Genomic DNA, 16968 nt, shown 5'->3' on the forward strand with positions numbered 1-16968 from the left:
ACCCCGCTCCCCCCCAGACAGCACCCAGCCACGCTCGGGGGGGGTCTGAGCCCCCCACCATGGGCACCCCCCAGGGGCAGCGTGGATGGAGGTGCAGGGGGGACATGGAGACAGTCCCTGACCCCATGGCAGGGTTGGGGCGCAGCTGTGCACGCCGAGAGGTGGGGACGATGCAAAGCCCACCACGTGCCTGACCCCAACTGGGACCCCTCCCGCCGGCGTCCAGCCCCCCCTTCCCCGTAAGCAGGCGTCAAGGCCGGGCGCTGTGAGAACGGTCTTTAATGAGCAAACAGAAACGTACTGCAGGTTCCTAAAACGGCCAATATGCAACTACCCGGGGGCGGGCAGGACCCCCGTGCTGGGCTGTGCCCACCCGGCCCCCCCGCACACCTACAGGGACCATCTAGGGGAAAAGTGCACAAGGAACAATTCACATCTGACACTACCCCAGGGGACAGCTTGGGGGGGGAGCGGGGCGCCCGCCGGATAGCACCAGTGCGTGGCCGGGGTGGGGGGGACGAGGACCCTGCTCTGCCGGGGCCACGCGCACCCGGACCCACACCCCACCGGCACCCGCCGCGGATGCTCGGGAGCATCGCCGGCCCCGGGGTCGCCGGCAGCCCCGCGGTGGGGTGTGGAGGGGCCGGGAAGGGGCAGGGGCGAGGGGTGCTCCTGGCACGGCATGAAACAGGCGGCCGCTGTCGTGCGTGGAGGGATGGGGACGCGGGTGCACGCGCGTGCACAGCGAACACCTACCTCACTGGGACCGCGCGCGGTGCAACGTATGCGCGCACGCAGGCGGCAGCGAGAAGCCCGCCGGCACCTCGCACGGAGGGATGCGGGCGGGCGTGCACGCGTGTGCCAGCGAGCGGCTGCCGGCACCACGCTCGTGCGGGCGCGCGCCTACCGCGACGCTGCTCGCTGCCGGGGCGTGGGAAGGGCTCGCGCGTCCCGCGTGGGGCCGGGGTGGGAGCGGAGGTGGGAGCTGGTGGGGCAGCCCAAGGAGGGGGAAAGGGTGGAGAGGGGGGTGGGGGGTCCCTGCTTCTCCCCTAACGCTAGTGACACAAACCACTTCAGAGTATTTCCACGTGATGCACAAACAAGTCAAAAATTCACTGATCCAAACCCAACGTGCAAACAGAAAAGGGCCGGGGCTGGCCCACCCGCTGCCCCTGTCCCCTCCCGCCGGCCGGGCCGCGGCCCCCTGGCCCCCGGCCCACCGCACACGGCTGCCGGCTGACGCCGCCGGCACGGCCCCGCGGGCAGGACGGGGACCGGGCAGGGCCCCCCGGTGCGAGGGGAGCCCCGCCGGAGCCGGGGTCCCGGGGCGGGGGCGGCGTGGGGCCGGTGCCTGGTCCTCAGTTGGGGGACAGGTCCCCGGCTCTACCAAATGCCGCTCGACCGGCCTCCGGGGGGAGCGAGAATCCGGGCCGAAGCTCGCTTTGGAACGTGGTCATCGATCTGAGAACCTGCCGGACAGATGGACAGACGGGCGTCAGGGCGAGAACCCAACAGCCACCCTGGCACCCGCAGCGCGGCCGGCAACCCTGCTGCCGGCACCGTGGGGACACCGGGTGCTCTGTGTGTCCCCCGGCTCCCCCACAGCCCCCGCTCCTGCCTCGGTGGTGCCGCACGCGGTGGGGAAGCACCGGAGCACCGGTGCCTCGTGCAGCATTGGCCATACTGGGACCGACGCTCGCGACCCCCCAAAACCCAGCGTCTTGCCCTGGGGGGGTCAGAGTGTCCCCGGCCCTGCTAGGAGCACCAAGCGGGGTGCCGGCAGGGAGCTTCACCGGAGGCTCCCAGCCCCGGCACAGCCAGCACTGAGCCGCGGTGAGCACGGGCAGCACGGAGCGCTGCAGCCAAGGGAGCAGATGCAGCCAGTCCCGCTCCTGTCCGAGCACGGCATGTGGCTCGGTCCTGTCCGGCACAGGACAGCGCCATGGCGGCTGTGGGGTGGGAGAGCGGGTGCCCACCGGAGCCGCGGGGATGACCCCCGTCCCTCCGGTTCCGCTCCCAGGGACAAAGGTGCCCAAACACAACGCATGCGCTGGCTCAGTCCTGCCCGCCCCGGCCCCCCGGCCCGGCACAGACCCCTGCCAGGCGCAGCTACGCGACGGACGGTGCGTGGAGGGACGGGCGAGGGCCGGTGGGGCTGTGGGTCTGGGGAGGTGGTCGGCTCCCTACTCTACTGTGGGAGCACCGGGGTGGCACAGCCCCCTGCCTGGGAGAAGGGGGGTTGCACCCCAGGGTGGCAAGCGCCCAGCCGGTGCCGGAGAGCCGCCGGGTGTGGGGCTGCCGGTGAGCCCCAGGGGGGGCTGAACGCGGGACGGGGGCTGCCGGGACCCTCGCTGCGGCCCCCTTCTTACCGGACAGGCTGAAGCTGGACTCGTGGAGGTCCCTCATGCCCCCGTGTCGCGTGGCAGGCCGGGTGGGCGTATCGGCCAGGGGCGTCCCCGTCTCTTTTTTCCCGGCATGCACAACCACGGCCACGTCCCCCAGGTATGGGGTGCGATCCACACCCCGCAGCTTTAAACTCTGCCGGAAGGGAAAGAAAAAGCAGAGAGAGCATCAGCTCGGGCGACACCGCGCCGTGGTGGGCTGCGGCCGGGGCGTGGGGGGAGCACGGGGGTGCCCTGCGGCGCGAGCGGGGTTAGGGGTGCTACTGCCTTACAGCGGGGTGCGGATCAGCCGGGTGTGGGGGGGAGGGAAGGGTGTGGGGGCATGCTGCGGCATGGGGAGGGGGCTGCGGCGTGGGGAGGGGTACAGGTGGGGAGGAGAGGCACCCAGTGGGATGCTGGCTGGGCTGCGGGGCTCCCGGTGCAGGAGGTACTGGCACAGAGCGGTGCCAGAGCAGGGACTGGGGGAGGCGGGTGACCCCGGCGGCGCAGCCCCTCACCCCTGTCCCTCCTGGCGATGCCAAGCCGACCCCCCCACAGCGAGGCGCAGGTGCGTGCTCAGAGCGGCCCGTGCAGGCAGGCGATGCCCCGTGCCCCCCCCCAGTGCTGGCTGTCGGCTCCCAGCTCCCCAGGACGGCACCTGGACCCCCCAGGCGGCCCCTTCCCTCACAGCATCAGCACCACATCGAGCCCCCCAGCACATCTCCCACGGTTGGGCAGGGGCTGGCGAAAGGCGCAGGGGCACGGAGGGGTTCCCGGTGCCGGGGTCTGCCGGTGTCACGCCAGGACAGCCCCGGGGACCCACGAGTGCAGAGGGGGATGGCAGGGTGGTGGCTGTCCCCCTCGCCCGCAGTGGGTCGGCAATGGGGTGGGGGGGCCGGGGGGCAGAGAGGAGGAAGAGGGGGCTTCTGCAGCCCCACCAAGTGTGGGCAAGACACGTGCTGCAGCCCCGGGGAGCGCGTGCCCCGGGGTCCCCTCCTGTCCGAGCCACGCGTGTCCCTGTGCCGGTGCACGTGGGGCCGCTGTGAGGCCGCCTCGGGGGGCTGCAGAGGGGGGACCCTGCCAAGGGCAGAGAGCCCGGGACAGCGGAGCGCGGGGGGGCCCCCAGACGCCTGGCACGCGCCTCGCACACGTGTCGGGACAACCGCCGTCCGCAGCAGCACACAGTGAGACTGTTCCCAAACACTCTGCACCGCCGGCACACGGGCAAGGGCCCAGGGAGGGGCAGGAGCTGGGGCAGCGGGGTCCTCCATCATACGCCCACCCGCAGGGACCCCACCGCTGGCGCTTGCCCCTGACCGGGCACTGCCGCTGCCATCCTCCCCCGTCCCCAGCACGAGGCACGCTGCGCTCCCGCCACGCGATGCTCCGGCGTGGTACTGACCGCGGCACGGTGTAGCACCGTGATGACATGGCACTAGGCGGCACAGACCCGTCCCCCCACTGACCCACGCTGCTGGGACCACCGCGACCACTGCCTCCCTCGGCCCCTCCAGCAGCCGGGAGCCAGGCACGGCGCAGCTCTGCCCCACGCCGCAGCACAGCACCGGCACGGCCCCCGCCACCCCCCTACCTTCTCCCGCTGCACCAGCTTCTTATAGACGGAGTCCGGGAATGAGCGGAGCGGGCAGAACTTGCCGGTGCCCTCGGCACACATGAAGACGCCGTTCTCGTAGACCACGCGCCCACGGCTGATGGTGACCAGGGGCACCCCGTGGCACCGCATGTTCTCGTACAGGTTGATGTCCCCCCCCTGCACCTGGGTGCTGGCCGAGATCGTCCTGGGCGGGGGGACGGGGCAGTGAGTGGGTGCCCAGCAGCACGGGGAGACCCCTCCCCGGCCCCCTCCCCGCCGGCTGCACCTACTTGGTGGCCTCGGGGTCCCAGACCACGACGTCGGCGTCAGCCCCTGGGATGATCCGGCCTTTGCGGGGGTACAGGTTGTGGATCTTGGCGGCATTGGAGCTGGTCACGGCCACGAAGCGGTTCTCGTCCATCTTGCCCCCGACCTGCCGCCGGGGGGGGTGCGTGAGGATGTGCTGGGCCACATCCTACCCCAACCCCACAACACTGCCCAGCTGCCTGTGCCCCTTCCCTCGCGCTCTGTGCTGCCTACCCCAAACCCCCCCAAAATCTCGGGGGGTGCTGCTGGGGCCGGATCCCTTGCTGGGACCCACTGGGTTGCACTGGGGAAGCGCCTTGCCTGCCCCCACACCAGAGGGCAAACCCACCCAAGGGACGTCCCGCGGGACCCACGGAAAGGGCCCTCCAGCCCTAAAGCTGGGGCCAGCTCAGCCCAAGCTGGACCCACTGCCGAGCCCCCCGAGAGCCAGGGTGGGGGGACAGCCCCGTCCTGGGGGTGCCTAGGGGCAGGGGAGAGGTGTGGGACCCCGTACCACGCCTCGCTCCCAGATGATGTTCATGCGGTCCTGCACCCCGCTGACGCCGTGGGGGATCTTGGTGAAGTCCTCCTTGCCCATGGCTTTCTGCTTGGTGCTGAAGGGCCGGTGGTCAGAGGCCACGATGTTCAGCGTGTCGCTGCGGGAGGACGGGACAGCGCTGCTGATGGCACAGCTGGGGCAGCTCGGCCACAGCCAGCCGCTGGCATGGCAGGCGGCCGGGAGCGGGGTGCCCAGGGAGCTCAGTGCTCAAGGAATGGAGCACCCATGCCATGGGGTGCCCAGGGAGCTCAGCACCTTGGGAGTGGGGTGTCTGGGGAGCTCAGCACACAGGCAGCAGGGTACTCAGGGAGCTCAGCACTTGGGCACACCTTGAGGTGCTCAAGGAGTGGGCAGCCACGCAGTGGCGTGCCCAAGAATCGGGGTGCCCGGGGAGCAGGGTGCCCAGGGAATAGGGCGTACAGGGAGTGGGGTGCCTAGGGAGCTCAGAGCCCAGGGATGGGGGTGCCTGGGGAGCGAGGCATTCATCCAGTGAAGTGCCCAAGGAGATCAGTGCCCAGGGAGCAGGGTGCCTGGGGAGCTCAGCACTTGGGGAGTGAGGTGCTCGGGGAGCGGGGCACCCACACAGTGGGGTGCTTGGGGAGCAGGGTGCCTGGGGAGCAGGGTCATCCATGCACTGGGGTGCCCAGGGAGCTCGGCACCAGGGAGCAGTGTGCCCAGGGAATGGAGCAGCCATGCAGTGAGGTGCCCAGGGAGCTCAGCACCCAAGAAGCAGGGTGCCTGGGGATTGGGGCACCCAAGACCCCAGGTGCTCAGTGAGTGCTTGGGAAGTGCAGCACCCACAGAGCGAGGCCCCGAGGGAGCACAGTGTCTGGGAAGTGAGGCACCCAGAGAGGCCAGTGCCCAAGAAGTGAGGTGCCAGGGACAGGGGGTGCCTGGAGGCTAGCCCAAGGAGGGGGGTGCTCAAAGGATGGTGTGTCTGGAAAGCACAGCACCATGGGAGCAGGGTGCCTGAACACATGATGCTGGGGTGACGGGGCAGTGGGATTGCATGGCACCCGGGAGCAGGACTCTTGGGCATGCAGAACACCAGGGATGCCCGGAGAGCACCAGCAAGTGTGGCAGCTGGGGAGGGGGTGCCGGGAAGAATGGCCCACGGGGAGAGGGTGACCAGGGCGCGGGGTGCCCGAGGTGCCTCACTTGGCAAGCAGGCTCATGAGGTAGGCGGAGGTGTTGGTGTCCAGGCGTAGCGGCGGCACGGTGACGTAGGCGGCAGCATGGAACCAGTCCTGGTGGTAGTAGTGCAGCCCGGTGAGCGTGGCGTGCGCCGTGGTCGTCTCCGCGTACACCACCTTCCCTGCCGGGGTGGAGGCACACGCGTGGGGCGGGGGGCAGTGGGGCGGGGGGCGACTGTGCAAGGGAGGGGTGTGCACAGGTGAGTGTGCAAGGGGCACGTGTGTGCTCTGTCCGTGTCGGTATCTCTGCAGGCAGCGTGTGCCTCCATCTGAGCATGTGTACACACATGCTCACGTGTGTCGCGTGTCTGTGTGAGCAGTGCTGCAGGTGCCTGGTGGCTGGGGGCCCACATGTGCACATGTGTCTGAGGGCACATCCCCACATGCACATATGTGCTCCTGTGTCCACGTGCCTGTTCCTGCCTGCATCCCTATCCACGCAAGAGCCCATGTGTCTCTGCGTGCCCATGGCTCCGTACCTCCCGTGCAGTGAGTGTCCACGTCTCTGCATGTGACACGGCCCTGCGTGTGCCCATCCATGTCCCTTCCAGCCAACAACCTTCCCGCTGCCCACATTCACCCTGCGTGTGGCCCATGTCCGTGGGTGTGTCCGTGTCCATGCATGTGCCCCTTGCCCACACATGTCCGTGGCTGCGTGTGCCTGTGTCCCTGCGTGTGCCCCGTGTCTGTAAGCCCGCACGGGCTCACGCCGGTGTGTGCACACCCCTCCGCGTGTACGCCGGTGCCTCTGCCCGTGTGCCCGTGTCCCTCCGTGTGCCCACGCGTGTCGCAGCCTCCCGCCCAGGGACAGTCCCCACCACAGGGGGCGGAGCTAGGGGGAAAGGGGGCGGAGCTACGGAGCAGAGGGCAGATCCAAGGCGCCAAGAGAAGGGGCGGGGCTACAGGCGAGGGCGGAGCTAAGGGCTCTTCAACTGTAGGGGGCGGAGCTACAAGGCAAGAGGGAGATCCAGCGGCTCTGGCTGCAGGGGGCGGGGCCGGGGGCCGGGTGGGCGGGGCCAGGGGGCTCCCACCTCGTGGCCACAATCCCTGGGGAAATGCAGGTTTTGCCCCAGTGATGCCAGACCCGCCCCCACCCCACTGAGTCCAGAGCCCACGGGGGTCCACGTCCCACCCCACTGCCAGCTCGGGTGGGGGGCCACATCCTGCCCTAGGGGTGCCCATCCGGGCTCCCTACCTTGCATCTTGGCGGCAGCGATGACATCCCCTGCAGACATGCTGGAGACGTTCACCAGGTAGATGGGGCAGTGGGTCTGTGGAGAGGGGGGTCAGTGCCACTGTCCCCATAGCGACCCAGTTCCATGGGGGGGGTCCCAGCGCCCCGATAGGGGCATTGGGACCCCCCCATGGAACTGGGGCGCCCACCCACAGATGTACCAAGAGGGATGGCCCAGCCGCAGGAGGTCCGGCATGGCCGTGTGCTGCACACCCCGCTTGCTCAGGGTGGTGGGAGGGACACCCCAGCGCAGACCCTCGGCAGTGAGGTTCAGTCCTGGCCACCTGGCTCAGGACCACTCACCCTGTTGGCAATGGTGATGACACGGTGCGTGGCCTCGGCTTCCAGCTGCAGAGAGAGTGGGCAGTGAGATGCATGGCATGGCATGGCAAAGCGCCCCGGCTAGGGCATGGTGTGGGTTGGGGTGGGTGGTGCAAGGATGGGCATGCAGATGGGTGCATGGACAGCACAGATGGGTGCACGGGTGGTGCCAGGTATGAGGATGCCCCGGAGCATCCCAGCCATGTCCCAGGACGCCACCTGTGCAATGACTCAGGGACACCAGCAGTCGCCTACCTCTTCAGGCCGGCTGATCTCAATGCCCTCCGGCCCCGTGATGCCCAGGTCCAGTGCCTCCTTTGCTCCCTAGGGAATTGGGCAGGGGTGTGTGTGTCAGGGTGGAGGTGACACGGGGGGCTCTCCCTGCCCCAAGCACATAGCTGGGTGCCCATCGCGGCCGGGCACTCCCGGTCCCGGTGCTCACCTCAGCCACCAGCTCGCCGTTCTCGGCATGGACTCGGGCGATGGCGCCGATGTCGCGGCAGGCCCGGAAGACCTGGTAGAGCTCGCTGTCCCGCAGCATGTACAGGTCCTTGTAGGTCATAAACATCTGGAAGGAGTTCACCCCCTTCTCCCGCACCAGCGTCTCCATCTCTGCCTTCACCTGCACAAGGATGGGGGGGGTCAGCACAGTGTGGGAGGGATTCAGTGGCTCTGGGGTGCGCGGGCAGCCATGGGACCCACTCCTCCCACCCCGCCATGAGGCAGGGACTGACGCTTCCCCCCTGGGGATGTGAGATGCAGGATTTGTGCATGCACCCTGGGGTGATCCAGGGAGCGACAGATGCTGGGGGGAGAGTAGGGGGGATTTTGCTTGCCATGTCACGCCATGATCTGGCCCTGGCCTGGCTGGATCCCTGGTGTGCCAGTTCTGGGACGCACCCTGGGGGGCACCTGCTCCATCCCCTTCCATCCCCTGCTCTGCCTGGGGAGGGCCTGGCTGGGACACAGGGTACACAGTGGCTGGGGTCTCCCTCAAGCCAGGCCTGATCCTGCTCCGGCAGCTTTGGTGGGGATTGCATACACCATAGGACGGGGTCTGGGTGCCGAGCAGGACCAGCCCCCGCTGCCACCCCCATGGGGGCCATGCTGCAGGATGGGGTCCCCCCCTAAGCTGGGACCACCGTGCCCAGGCACCCCGCTCCCCTCCATGGAGCAGCAGCACCTTCCCCGCCCTGGCAAGGGGCTCAGCCCCATGCGGACCCCCTGCCTCGCTGAGCCCGGATCAAGGCAGCTCAAAAGGCAGCCTGGGGGCTCAGCCCAGCCCACCCCAACAAGCAGCTAATGGGATCAGCGGGGCTGGGAATTAGCCCTGGCCATGGCAGCTGCTGCCGGGCACTGTGGCCCTGGTGCCTGCCTCGCTGTGCCGGCGTCAGAGCCTTGCTGTGCTGGCATGGCGTGGCCAAACTCACCTTCGGCGCCCACCAAGTGATGCCCATGTGCAGGGCGTAGTCGCAGCAGACCTTGGGGTCAGCCAGGCTGCGGCACTTCTCGTAGGCGTCCAGCAGCGAGGTCTCCTTGTCGGGCAGGACGTGGCCGATGATCATCGTCGTCCCTCCCACCAGGGCCGCCTGCAGGTTATGGGGGACAGCAGCAGTGGTGGGGGGCAGGATTTGTCCCGCTGGGGAATGGCCCCCGAGGCTCGCGGTGCTGCCCACGCCGTGAGGCGACACTAGTCCTGCCTGGCTACGACCAGGGCTGATCCCTGGGCGGCCAGGCTGGGACAGGCACATTTGGGGCATGGCGATGCCTGCAGGCAGGTGGGGGCCCCGGGCTGGGCTCCGTTGCAGGGATCCCCCCACATCACCCTGGGGTGCAACCACCCCCCGCAGCAAGTACCCTGGTCCTGCCTGCGGCTGCCTGGTTGCAACAGCACATCTGGGTGCATGACACATCTGGAGAGCCCCATCCTGCTGCCTGCTGGGGCACTGACTGTCCCCCCCAGCACCAACCACTGGATTTGGGGTGCCAGGGGTACGCCCTGCCTGTGCTGCCCATGGGCCTGGGCACCGCAGTCCCTGCAGCCCCCCCAGCTGCACCTCTGGCACGGGGCCTGATCTGGGATGGGGCTGCCCAGCCCAGCCCTGGCAGCATGGGGGCCACAGGGAGACACCCCCCCCGTGGCACACGTGGGCCGCAGGGCGGGCGCTGTCACACTCGGCGGTGTCCCTGGCTCACCCAGCCTGGCTAATCCCCAAAGCTCCTTTACCAATTGGCCCTCATGGGCTGGCGCCAGCGCGGTGCTACAAGGCAGACTGCTGGGATGGGGACGGGGAGCAGGCAAGGCACAGGGTGCACCAGCATCCTGCCCTCCGGCACATCTCTGTGCCCCCCCGGGACCCTCGCTGTGCCGCGGCATGGGACCGTCCCTCCAACCCCTTTGCTGCAGCCGCCGTGGCAGAGCCGAGCCCCCTGCCCAGGGACGCTGGGCACGCCGGGGCCAGGCACGGCCAGCACTGGCTTGGCACAATGGCTGCTCTGTGTGGGGTGCTGGAGACAGCCGGCCCCGGCACTGCCCGGGACAAGCCCGCGCCGGCACCTCGACACCCCGAGGCAGCGGCACCCAGTGCACGGCACCGCCGTCCCACGGCAGGGCCCTGCAGCAGAGGGAGGGCCCCGCGCCAGGCTGGCACCGCAGAGCATCCCCACGTCAGCCTTGCTGCTATAGGTGACTCCAGCCGAGCCAGACCTGGGCTTGCCATGCCCTGGTCTGGAGCTGGACGAGCATCCCTCCCCAGCAGGGTCTGTGGGGCACCGAGGGGTCCCTGCGTGGGAGAGAGCATCTTTGCTGCGGGCAGGTGGGCTGCACCCTGTGGGGACCAATCCTGCTGGTGCACCCACCCCTCTGCTCGCCCTCCTGGGACTGGGGGCTCATCTGTCGGAAAGCGGCATCTTTCACTCACTGCCCCATGCCAGCAGCATCGGCTCGGGGGGGGGGCACGGCCAGCGGCGCGCAGGGAGACGCAGGAGCAGAGGGACCCCATGCCGGCACAGGTGCCGTGGCCCCGGCGGGGGGAGGAGGATGCTTACAGCAAGGGGACCTGATGGATGGGGACACGGGGACAGCCTGGCACAGTGCCACCCCGCTGGGGACTTGATGCAGCCGGCTGCCCGCAGTGCCGGGGCAGAGAGCCTGCTCACGCCGCACAGCTCCTGCCAGCGGGACCCGGCCACTAAATGCTCTCGCCTGCCCGGCATCCCCCTTGGCCGCGGATGCTCCGTGCCAAATCCCTGCAGCACCCATTGGCACCTGGGGGGCCGGGGAGCCGTCCCCGAGCTGGGAGCAAACCCACCCGCCGGGGGCTCGGGCTGCGGGCAGAGCGTGCAGGCAGCAGCGAGCCCAGGGAGTGCAGGGGGGGGCCGTGGCCGGGTGGTACCTTGGTGCCATGGTAGAAGTCATCCACGCAGGTGGCATTCATGAAGGTCTGGTGGAAATGGGTGCTGGTGTCAATGCCGCCCGGGATGACGAGCTTGCCGGTGGCGTCGATGACCTTCGCCCCGCCGGGGATCATGAGCTCACGGCCCACTTGCTGGATGATGCCGTTCTCGATGTAGACGTCCGCCTCCAGCGTGCAGTCGTCGTTCACCACCTTCCCCCCCTTGATGAGGATCCGCATGGTGGCCGCGTTGGCGAGCATGGCGCTGCAAGAGCAGGAGTCAGCCCTGGGGCGGCCGATGGGTGCCCCCGTCCTGCGCGGCCCCCCGGGGCCGGGGGGGGCTCACCCCCATCGCCCGCCCCTGGGGGTCCCAGGCTGGCACGGTGCTGCCGTGGCAGGGGCGAGTCCCCCTTCTCGGCACGGGGACCCGGTGCAGGCAGGCAGGCAGGGCTCCGGGCAGCCCCGCGGCTGCGCATCCGCCATGCCCATCCCCGCCCTGGGCCATGTCAACACTGGATTATCTCGGGAAATCCGCAGAGAGGGGGGGCCCTGGGCGCCGGGTCAGGGGCTGCCGCTCTGCCGAGCCCCCCTCCTCTGGTGACATCAGCCTGCACCCTGGTCAGCGCCGACCACCTCACGGTCCCAGCACCTGGACCCGGCTACGGACTGGGGCTGCCAGCCCCCCACCCTTGCCAGCCCCACGCACAGCCAACCCCCCCTTGCTCCCCCCCTGCTATGGGCAGGGACCCCAGAGCGAGGGAGGGGGCCAAGCCCCAGCTGCTGGTGCCACATGTGCCAAGGGGACGCTGTTGGGGCTTCTCCCTGGGGCGTGAGCCCCCATGCTTGGGGCAGGCTGGCTGGCTCTGCCCCACAGCCCCGCACGGTGCAAGCTCTGCCGGAGCTCCCCGCGCTGCCCCAGCGCCGCCTTCGCCCCCCTGGCAGCGAGGGGCGTCCCCAGACACGATCTATAATTCATTTGGTAGATGAAGGTCAAACGTGATCGACCTGTCTGAGCAGGGCCGGCGCGCGACGGCGGCACGGGCACCCTGGGAGCACCATCCCCCCGGGGGGCACGAGGTGGCCTGGGACCCCACCAGAACCCACGGCACTGCCCGGCCTCACCGGCACAACCGCGGGGCAGAGCCCGCGATGGCACCGGCCGTGGCTGACCTGCACCGAGCAGCCCCGGCTGCCGCAGGGCGAGCGGGGCCCCAGCACCCACCGAACCCCAGTGTCCCAGGCTCCCGGACAGAGACGGTGCACGCCGTCCCTGCCGCGATGCCGGGGTCAGCACTGGGCCATGGGGCAGAGGATGCTGCTGCTGGGGGCACGGTCCCTCGTGGCGAGGGGCTGGCCCGGTGCCCCCACAGCCCTGCCGCCATTCCGTGTGGATGCTGGGGCTGGGGCACTGCTCTGAAGGGACTGTCCTGAGCATGTGCCAGCGATTCCCAGCCGCCCGGCGAAACGCCGGCTCGGCAGCAAATGGCTTCCCCGGCCGTTGGACCTGGCGGAGAGCCGCGGTGGCCGGCGGGGCTGAGCTGGGCCCTGCCAGCAGCTGAGCATTCCCAGCGCTGCAGGCAGGAGCAGCTGCCCGAGGAGGGCGAGCGGCTGTGCCCACTGCAGTGCCAAAACCGTGCTGGGGCTGGGGGACACCGGGAGCCCTTGCCGGGTCGGCTCCTGCCCCAGGGCTCTACGATTGCAACGCCAGCCCTGCTGCGGGTGAGGTCGGTGCCAGCCTGTGCCTCGTCCTGCTGCTCTCACGCCGGCACAGGACCGAAGCGAGCACCTGCCGGAGGGTCCCGTAGGCAGCCCCCCTGCCATAGGGAACGCTCTTGGGAAAGGCAGCCCCCGCCCTTCCAGGAATGCCGCCACCATGCACAGCTGCACCGGCTGCCGAGGGATGGCAGAAGAAAATGGGTCCCAGAGGGACCGAGGCGGGACAGCAGCGACCTTCCCGCTGGCAGCAGCTCCTCACGCAGCATGCCAGGCCGCCGCGGCATGCCGGGCACCGGCACCCCATCCCACCTGGTCCCAGGGCAGGGGCAGCCTCTGCCCATACCTGCCCCCCAGGTCTGCCTCCGGCACCCAGGGAAGCTGCTGCCCCATGCAAGTGCTGTGCTGGGGGGCACCCGGACCCACAGCTGTGCAGCAGGGGATGAGGGGGGCAGCCCCAGCTGGAGACCTGCTGAACCCCTATGCCAGCAGCAGCCAGGATGGGGCAAGATGTCGGGGCAGAGACCGACCTTGGTAGGGTGAGGGACCCCAGGAGATGTGCTGGTGCCCACAGGAGACATGGTGGTGCCCACTGCCGCCCCTGAGCCCCCCCGGGACCCTAGGGCAGGGGTGGGACAGGCAGGATGGTGCTTGTGTGGCACAGGAATGGGGGTATGGGAGGAGGGTGGGGCATGGCACCCCGAGATGAAAGCGGGTTGCTGTGATGGATGGATCTGGAGCGCGGCAGTGTGCGGGGAGGCAGCCTGTGCCGGCTCCCAGCAGCACTGCAGAACCCCCCCGCCGCGTGGCATAGGCAGGGCCCCCCGACACGGGTGGCGTGGTGGGAGAGGGCATCTGCTGTGCCCGGTGCTGCACAGACCAGGATAGGACCTGCCCTGGCCCGGCATCCTGCACAGCTCTGCCTGTCCTGGGACCTCATGGGCAGGACCGTGCTGCCAGACGCTGCCCAGCTGCCAGCCGGATCCGTGAGGTCTGGCACAGGGGAGCGGGTGGGCTCTCTGGCCCCACAGCCCCGGCCCCACAAGCAAGACGGGGGAGAGGGTGGCTGCCATGGGTGTGCTGGAAGGGGGTGAGCATGGTGGGCGGTGGCAGACGCACAGGGGGTTTGAGGTGCTGGCCGTGGGGACAGAGCATCGCTCAGGGACACAGGCGAGGGTGAGCGTGGTGTGGGTTGGACACGATGCACAGACGAGGGCTGGCAGCTCCAGACGCTGCCCGTGGCCTTGGCCACCATGGAGCCACCCACGCCGCCGCCGCTGTGCTCCCCCCACCCAGCTGCGCCGGGCCCATCTCCTGCCCCCTCCTCGGGGACCCAGCCGGCCGCCCCCTGCACCCCCCCTCCCGGGAGACCCCTGCCACCCCCTGCCTCCCGCACCACCAGCCACTGCTCCAGCTGGCACGCCGGTTCCCATGCCCAGCCCAGGCTGCCCACCGTGGACTGCCTGGCACGCCAGTCCCCCCCAGCTCACACCGAGCATCCCCAGGGGCTCTGCCCCTCTGTCCCCCAGTCCGTGCTGCAGTACCAGCGCGGCACAGCCTGCCTTGGGAACGCCCGCGCTCTTGCCCGTGCCCCAGAGAGCTGCTGCGGCGCGGTGGCACAGCCGGCATCAGACAGCAGCGGTGGTGGCTGCTCACTGGCGTGGCGGGCAGGAGATTTCTGCCAGACAACAGGTTCCCCGGGCAGGGCAGAAACGCAGCGTCAGCGCTGAGGGGGCCGCGACCATCCTCGGGGACACCCCCCCGCCCAGCCCCGCCACCGCAGCCGGCACCCCTGTACCGCAGGCCCTCGGCTCGGCTGTCCTTGGGCGCTGCCGGCAGCCTGGCCGAGCCCCGAGAGGCGGGGGGCCGCGGCCGCGCTTCCCGGCATACAAAGCAGCGCGGCCATCTCGGGGGGCTTGCGGCCCCCCCAGCGCCCGCCGGCTGCTCTGCCAGCCCCGAGCCGCGGGGGCTGGCAGGGCGGGGGCGCGGGGACAGCTGTGACCCCGGCAGGACAAAGGGACCCCTGCCCTGGCGGGGGCTGCTGGGGGGGCACCTGTTGGGGCCAGGGCGGCTGCTGGGCCCCGGCCTTTGTGCCGGGACGGTGGGGGCTGCGGCACGGCCGCACACAGAGCCTCATTGTGCGGCGAGGCGAGGCCAGGGGCTGCTCCCGCGGCCTGCCACGGCCCCTCCGCCGCCCCCTGCTTTTGTCTGCGCCAGCGAGCCCCCCGGCACCAACCTGCCCGGTACCCACCCTCCCAGCTGGGGCTACCCGGCCTGGGCCCTGGCTGGGACCCTCCTTTGTCAGGGGTCGGGCTCGGTGACCGTCCCCTCCTGGGCAGGATCAGCCCTGCCGGTGACACTAAACCGCAACCATCGTCTGTCCCTGGCCGGCGGTGGCAGCTGGGTGGGCATTGCCCCTCGCCCGGGAGATGTCTCTTAGGGTGTCATGACTGCTGTGTCCCCCCCACCCTGCCCCTTCCCCAGCTCCCTTTTGGACACAGCCAGGCCAGGCACTGGCATCCTGCTCCGGTGCTCCACGAGGGGCCCAAGCTGCCGTGCCTTGCTGCTGGGGTCCCACCGACAGCCCCCCCGGCCAGGATGAGCTCCAGTGCTGGGGTGACCGAGCCACCGCCCCGGGAAGGATGGGGAGACCTGGGCTGCCCCACGGTGACCGGGGCACCACAATCCACGGGTGAAGGGCCACAGCCGCTCTGGCAGAGCCGGCCGCCCGTGCTGCCGAGGCCGGGATGCTGCGGGCAGGCGAGCAGCCGGTCCTGGTCCCCGCGGGCACCTTGGCAGGGCACGCTCCACGGCACGTGCCACGGCGTGCCGCACACCGTGGCACGGCCACACCCGAGCGAGCGCGGGGCGCGCTGCCACGGCAGAGGGGTGCCGGGCGGCCGGCGGGGTCCCCCAGCCCCGTTACGGGGGTCGCCGTCCCACCCGGGGTGTGCCGGGTGGGCGCGACGCGCCCGTCACTGCGGCAGGCCCCGAACCCAGGGGTCCCGCCAGCCCCCGGTGAGGGTAAGGGGGGTCCCGGGGCTGCGGTGCGGGGGGTGTCCCCGGGCAGACACGAGAGCTGCTGGGGGGTCCCCGGGCAGAGAGCGAGCCGCGGCTGCCCGCCCCCGGTGCGGGGTGCCGGGCAGGGCGCAGCCCCGGTGCGGGGCCGAGCCCCCGGGGCAAGGGGCGGGGGCCGGGCCCCGGGGCGAGGGGCGGCCGCGGTGCAGCTGCGGCGGGGCCCCGGGGAGCGGCTCCCGGGGGGCGCGGCTGGGTCCCGGTGCCGGTGCCGGTGCCGGCCCCGCCAGCCCCGGGGTGGCCCCGCAGACAAAGCCCGGTGCCGCCCAGCACAAAGGATGCTCCGAGCCGGGGCGGGGCCGCCCGGGAGCCCCCGCGGAACAATGGGCCGGGCCCGGCGGGACCCCCGCCCGCCCCCCCGGCCGCCCCCCGCGCCCCGGCCGCCCCGGGGCCCCCGTTCCTCCGCGCCCGGCGCACCTGCCGCTCCGCAGCCGGTCGCGACACGGCGCCCACGAGGGAGCCGGGCCCGCTCGGGCGGGGCGGCCCCGTCGCCACACCCCGCCGAGGCGAGCCCCTCGCGCCGTCGCGACACCATCGCCCTGTCGCGACAGGCGACTCGCCGTACGTGGGCGGGGGCCACACACCACCTTTCTGCCCGGCTGTACCCCGCCAGGCGCCCCGTGCGGGGCGGGGGGGGGGGGGGGGCGGGCGACTCCCCCTCCCTGCCTGTCGCGACACCCCCGCCCGTCGCGATACGCGCACCTGTCGCGATTTCCCCACCCGCCGCGATACAGGCCGCGACAAGCCAGCTCCCGCCCGTGCGGGAACATCCCGGCCCGTCCCACCCGGCCCCGCCGGTACCTCCCGCTCCCGCTCCGCTCCCGCTCCGGCTCCGGCTGCGCCCGCCGCGCTCCCCCGTCCGCGATCGCCTCTCACCCAAACCTGCGCGGCGGGGGCGGGGCCCATCCGCAGCCGCGGCCAATCGCCGCCCGTCTTCCCCGCCGTGGGCGGGGCCAGGCCCTCCCAGCAGGCTACGCTGCGCGCGGCCTGACGGACAGGCGGAGGGGGCGGGGCCGGCGCCCGGGACCCCGCCCAGCGGCGGCCACCTGCCCGCGCGGTTGCCGTGGTGACGGGAGCCGGCACAAAGGCGCGCGGGGGCGGCCCCGAGTAACCCCAGACCCCCCCCGCCCCCCTCGTGGCACTCGATGGCTCCTCCCCGCGGCCCCCCGACCACCCCGGCACCTCCCCGTGGGACCG

General features: G+C 71.1%; 1 protein-coding gene across 2 annotated transcripts; it reads right to left on the reverse strand.

Moving 5' to 3' along the window:
• Nucleotides 1-269: 269 nt before the first annotated feature.
• Nucleotides 270-16656, reverse strand: DPYSL5 (dihydropyrimidinase like 5). Of its 2 annotated transcripts, XM_075049780.1 has the most exons (13): nt 16573-16656; nt 10984-11248; nt 9019-9177; nt 8031-8210; nt 7844-7912; nt 7571-7615; nt 7229-7304; nt 5999-6155; nt 4796-4937; nt 4266-4408; nt 3973-4180; nt 2370-2538; nt 270-1469 (listed from the first exon to the last, which is right to left on the reverse strand). In XM_075049780.1, exons 2-13 carry the CDS (start codon nt 11242-11244, stop codon nt 1384-1386), a joined length of 1695 nt encoding a protein of 564 aa, XP_074905881.1. In that variant the 5' UTR covers nt 11245-11248; nt 16573-16656; the 3' UTR covers nt 270-1383. The 2 variants fall into 2 exon arrangements, with proteins under 2 accessions (XP_074905881.1, XP_074905882.1); XM_075049781.1 differs by lacking the exon at nt 2370-2538.
• Between the last annotated feature and the right edge of the window lie 312 nt (nt 16657-16968).

Source organism: Buteo buteo, chromosome 17 (genome assembly GCF_964188355.1).
Source record: "Buteo buteo chromosome 17, bButBut1.hap1.1, whole genome shotgun sequence".
Taxonomy (NCBI): Eukaryota; Metazoa; Chordata; class Aves; order Accipitriformes; family Accipitridae; genus Buteo; species Buteo buteo.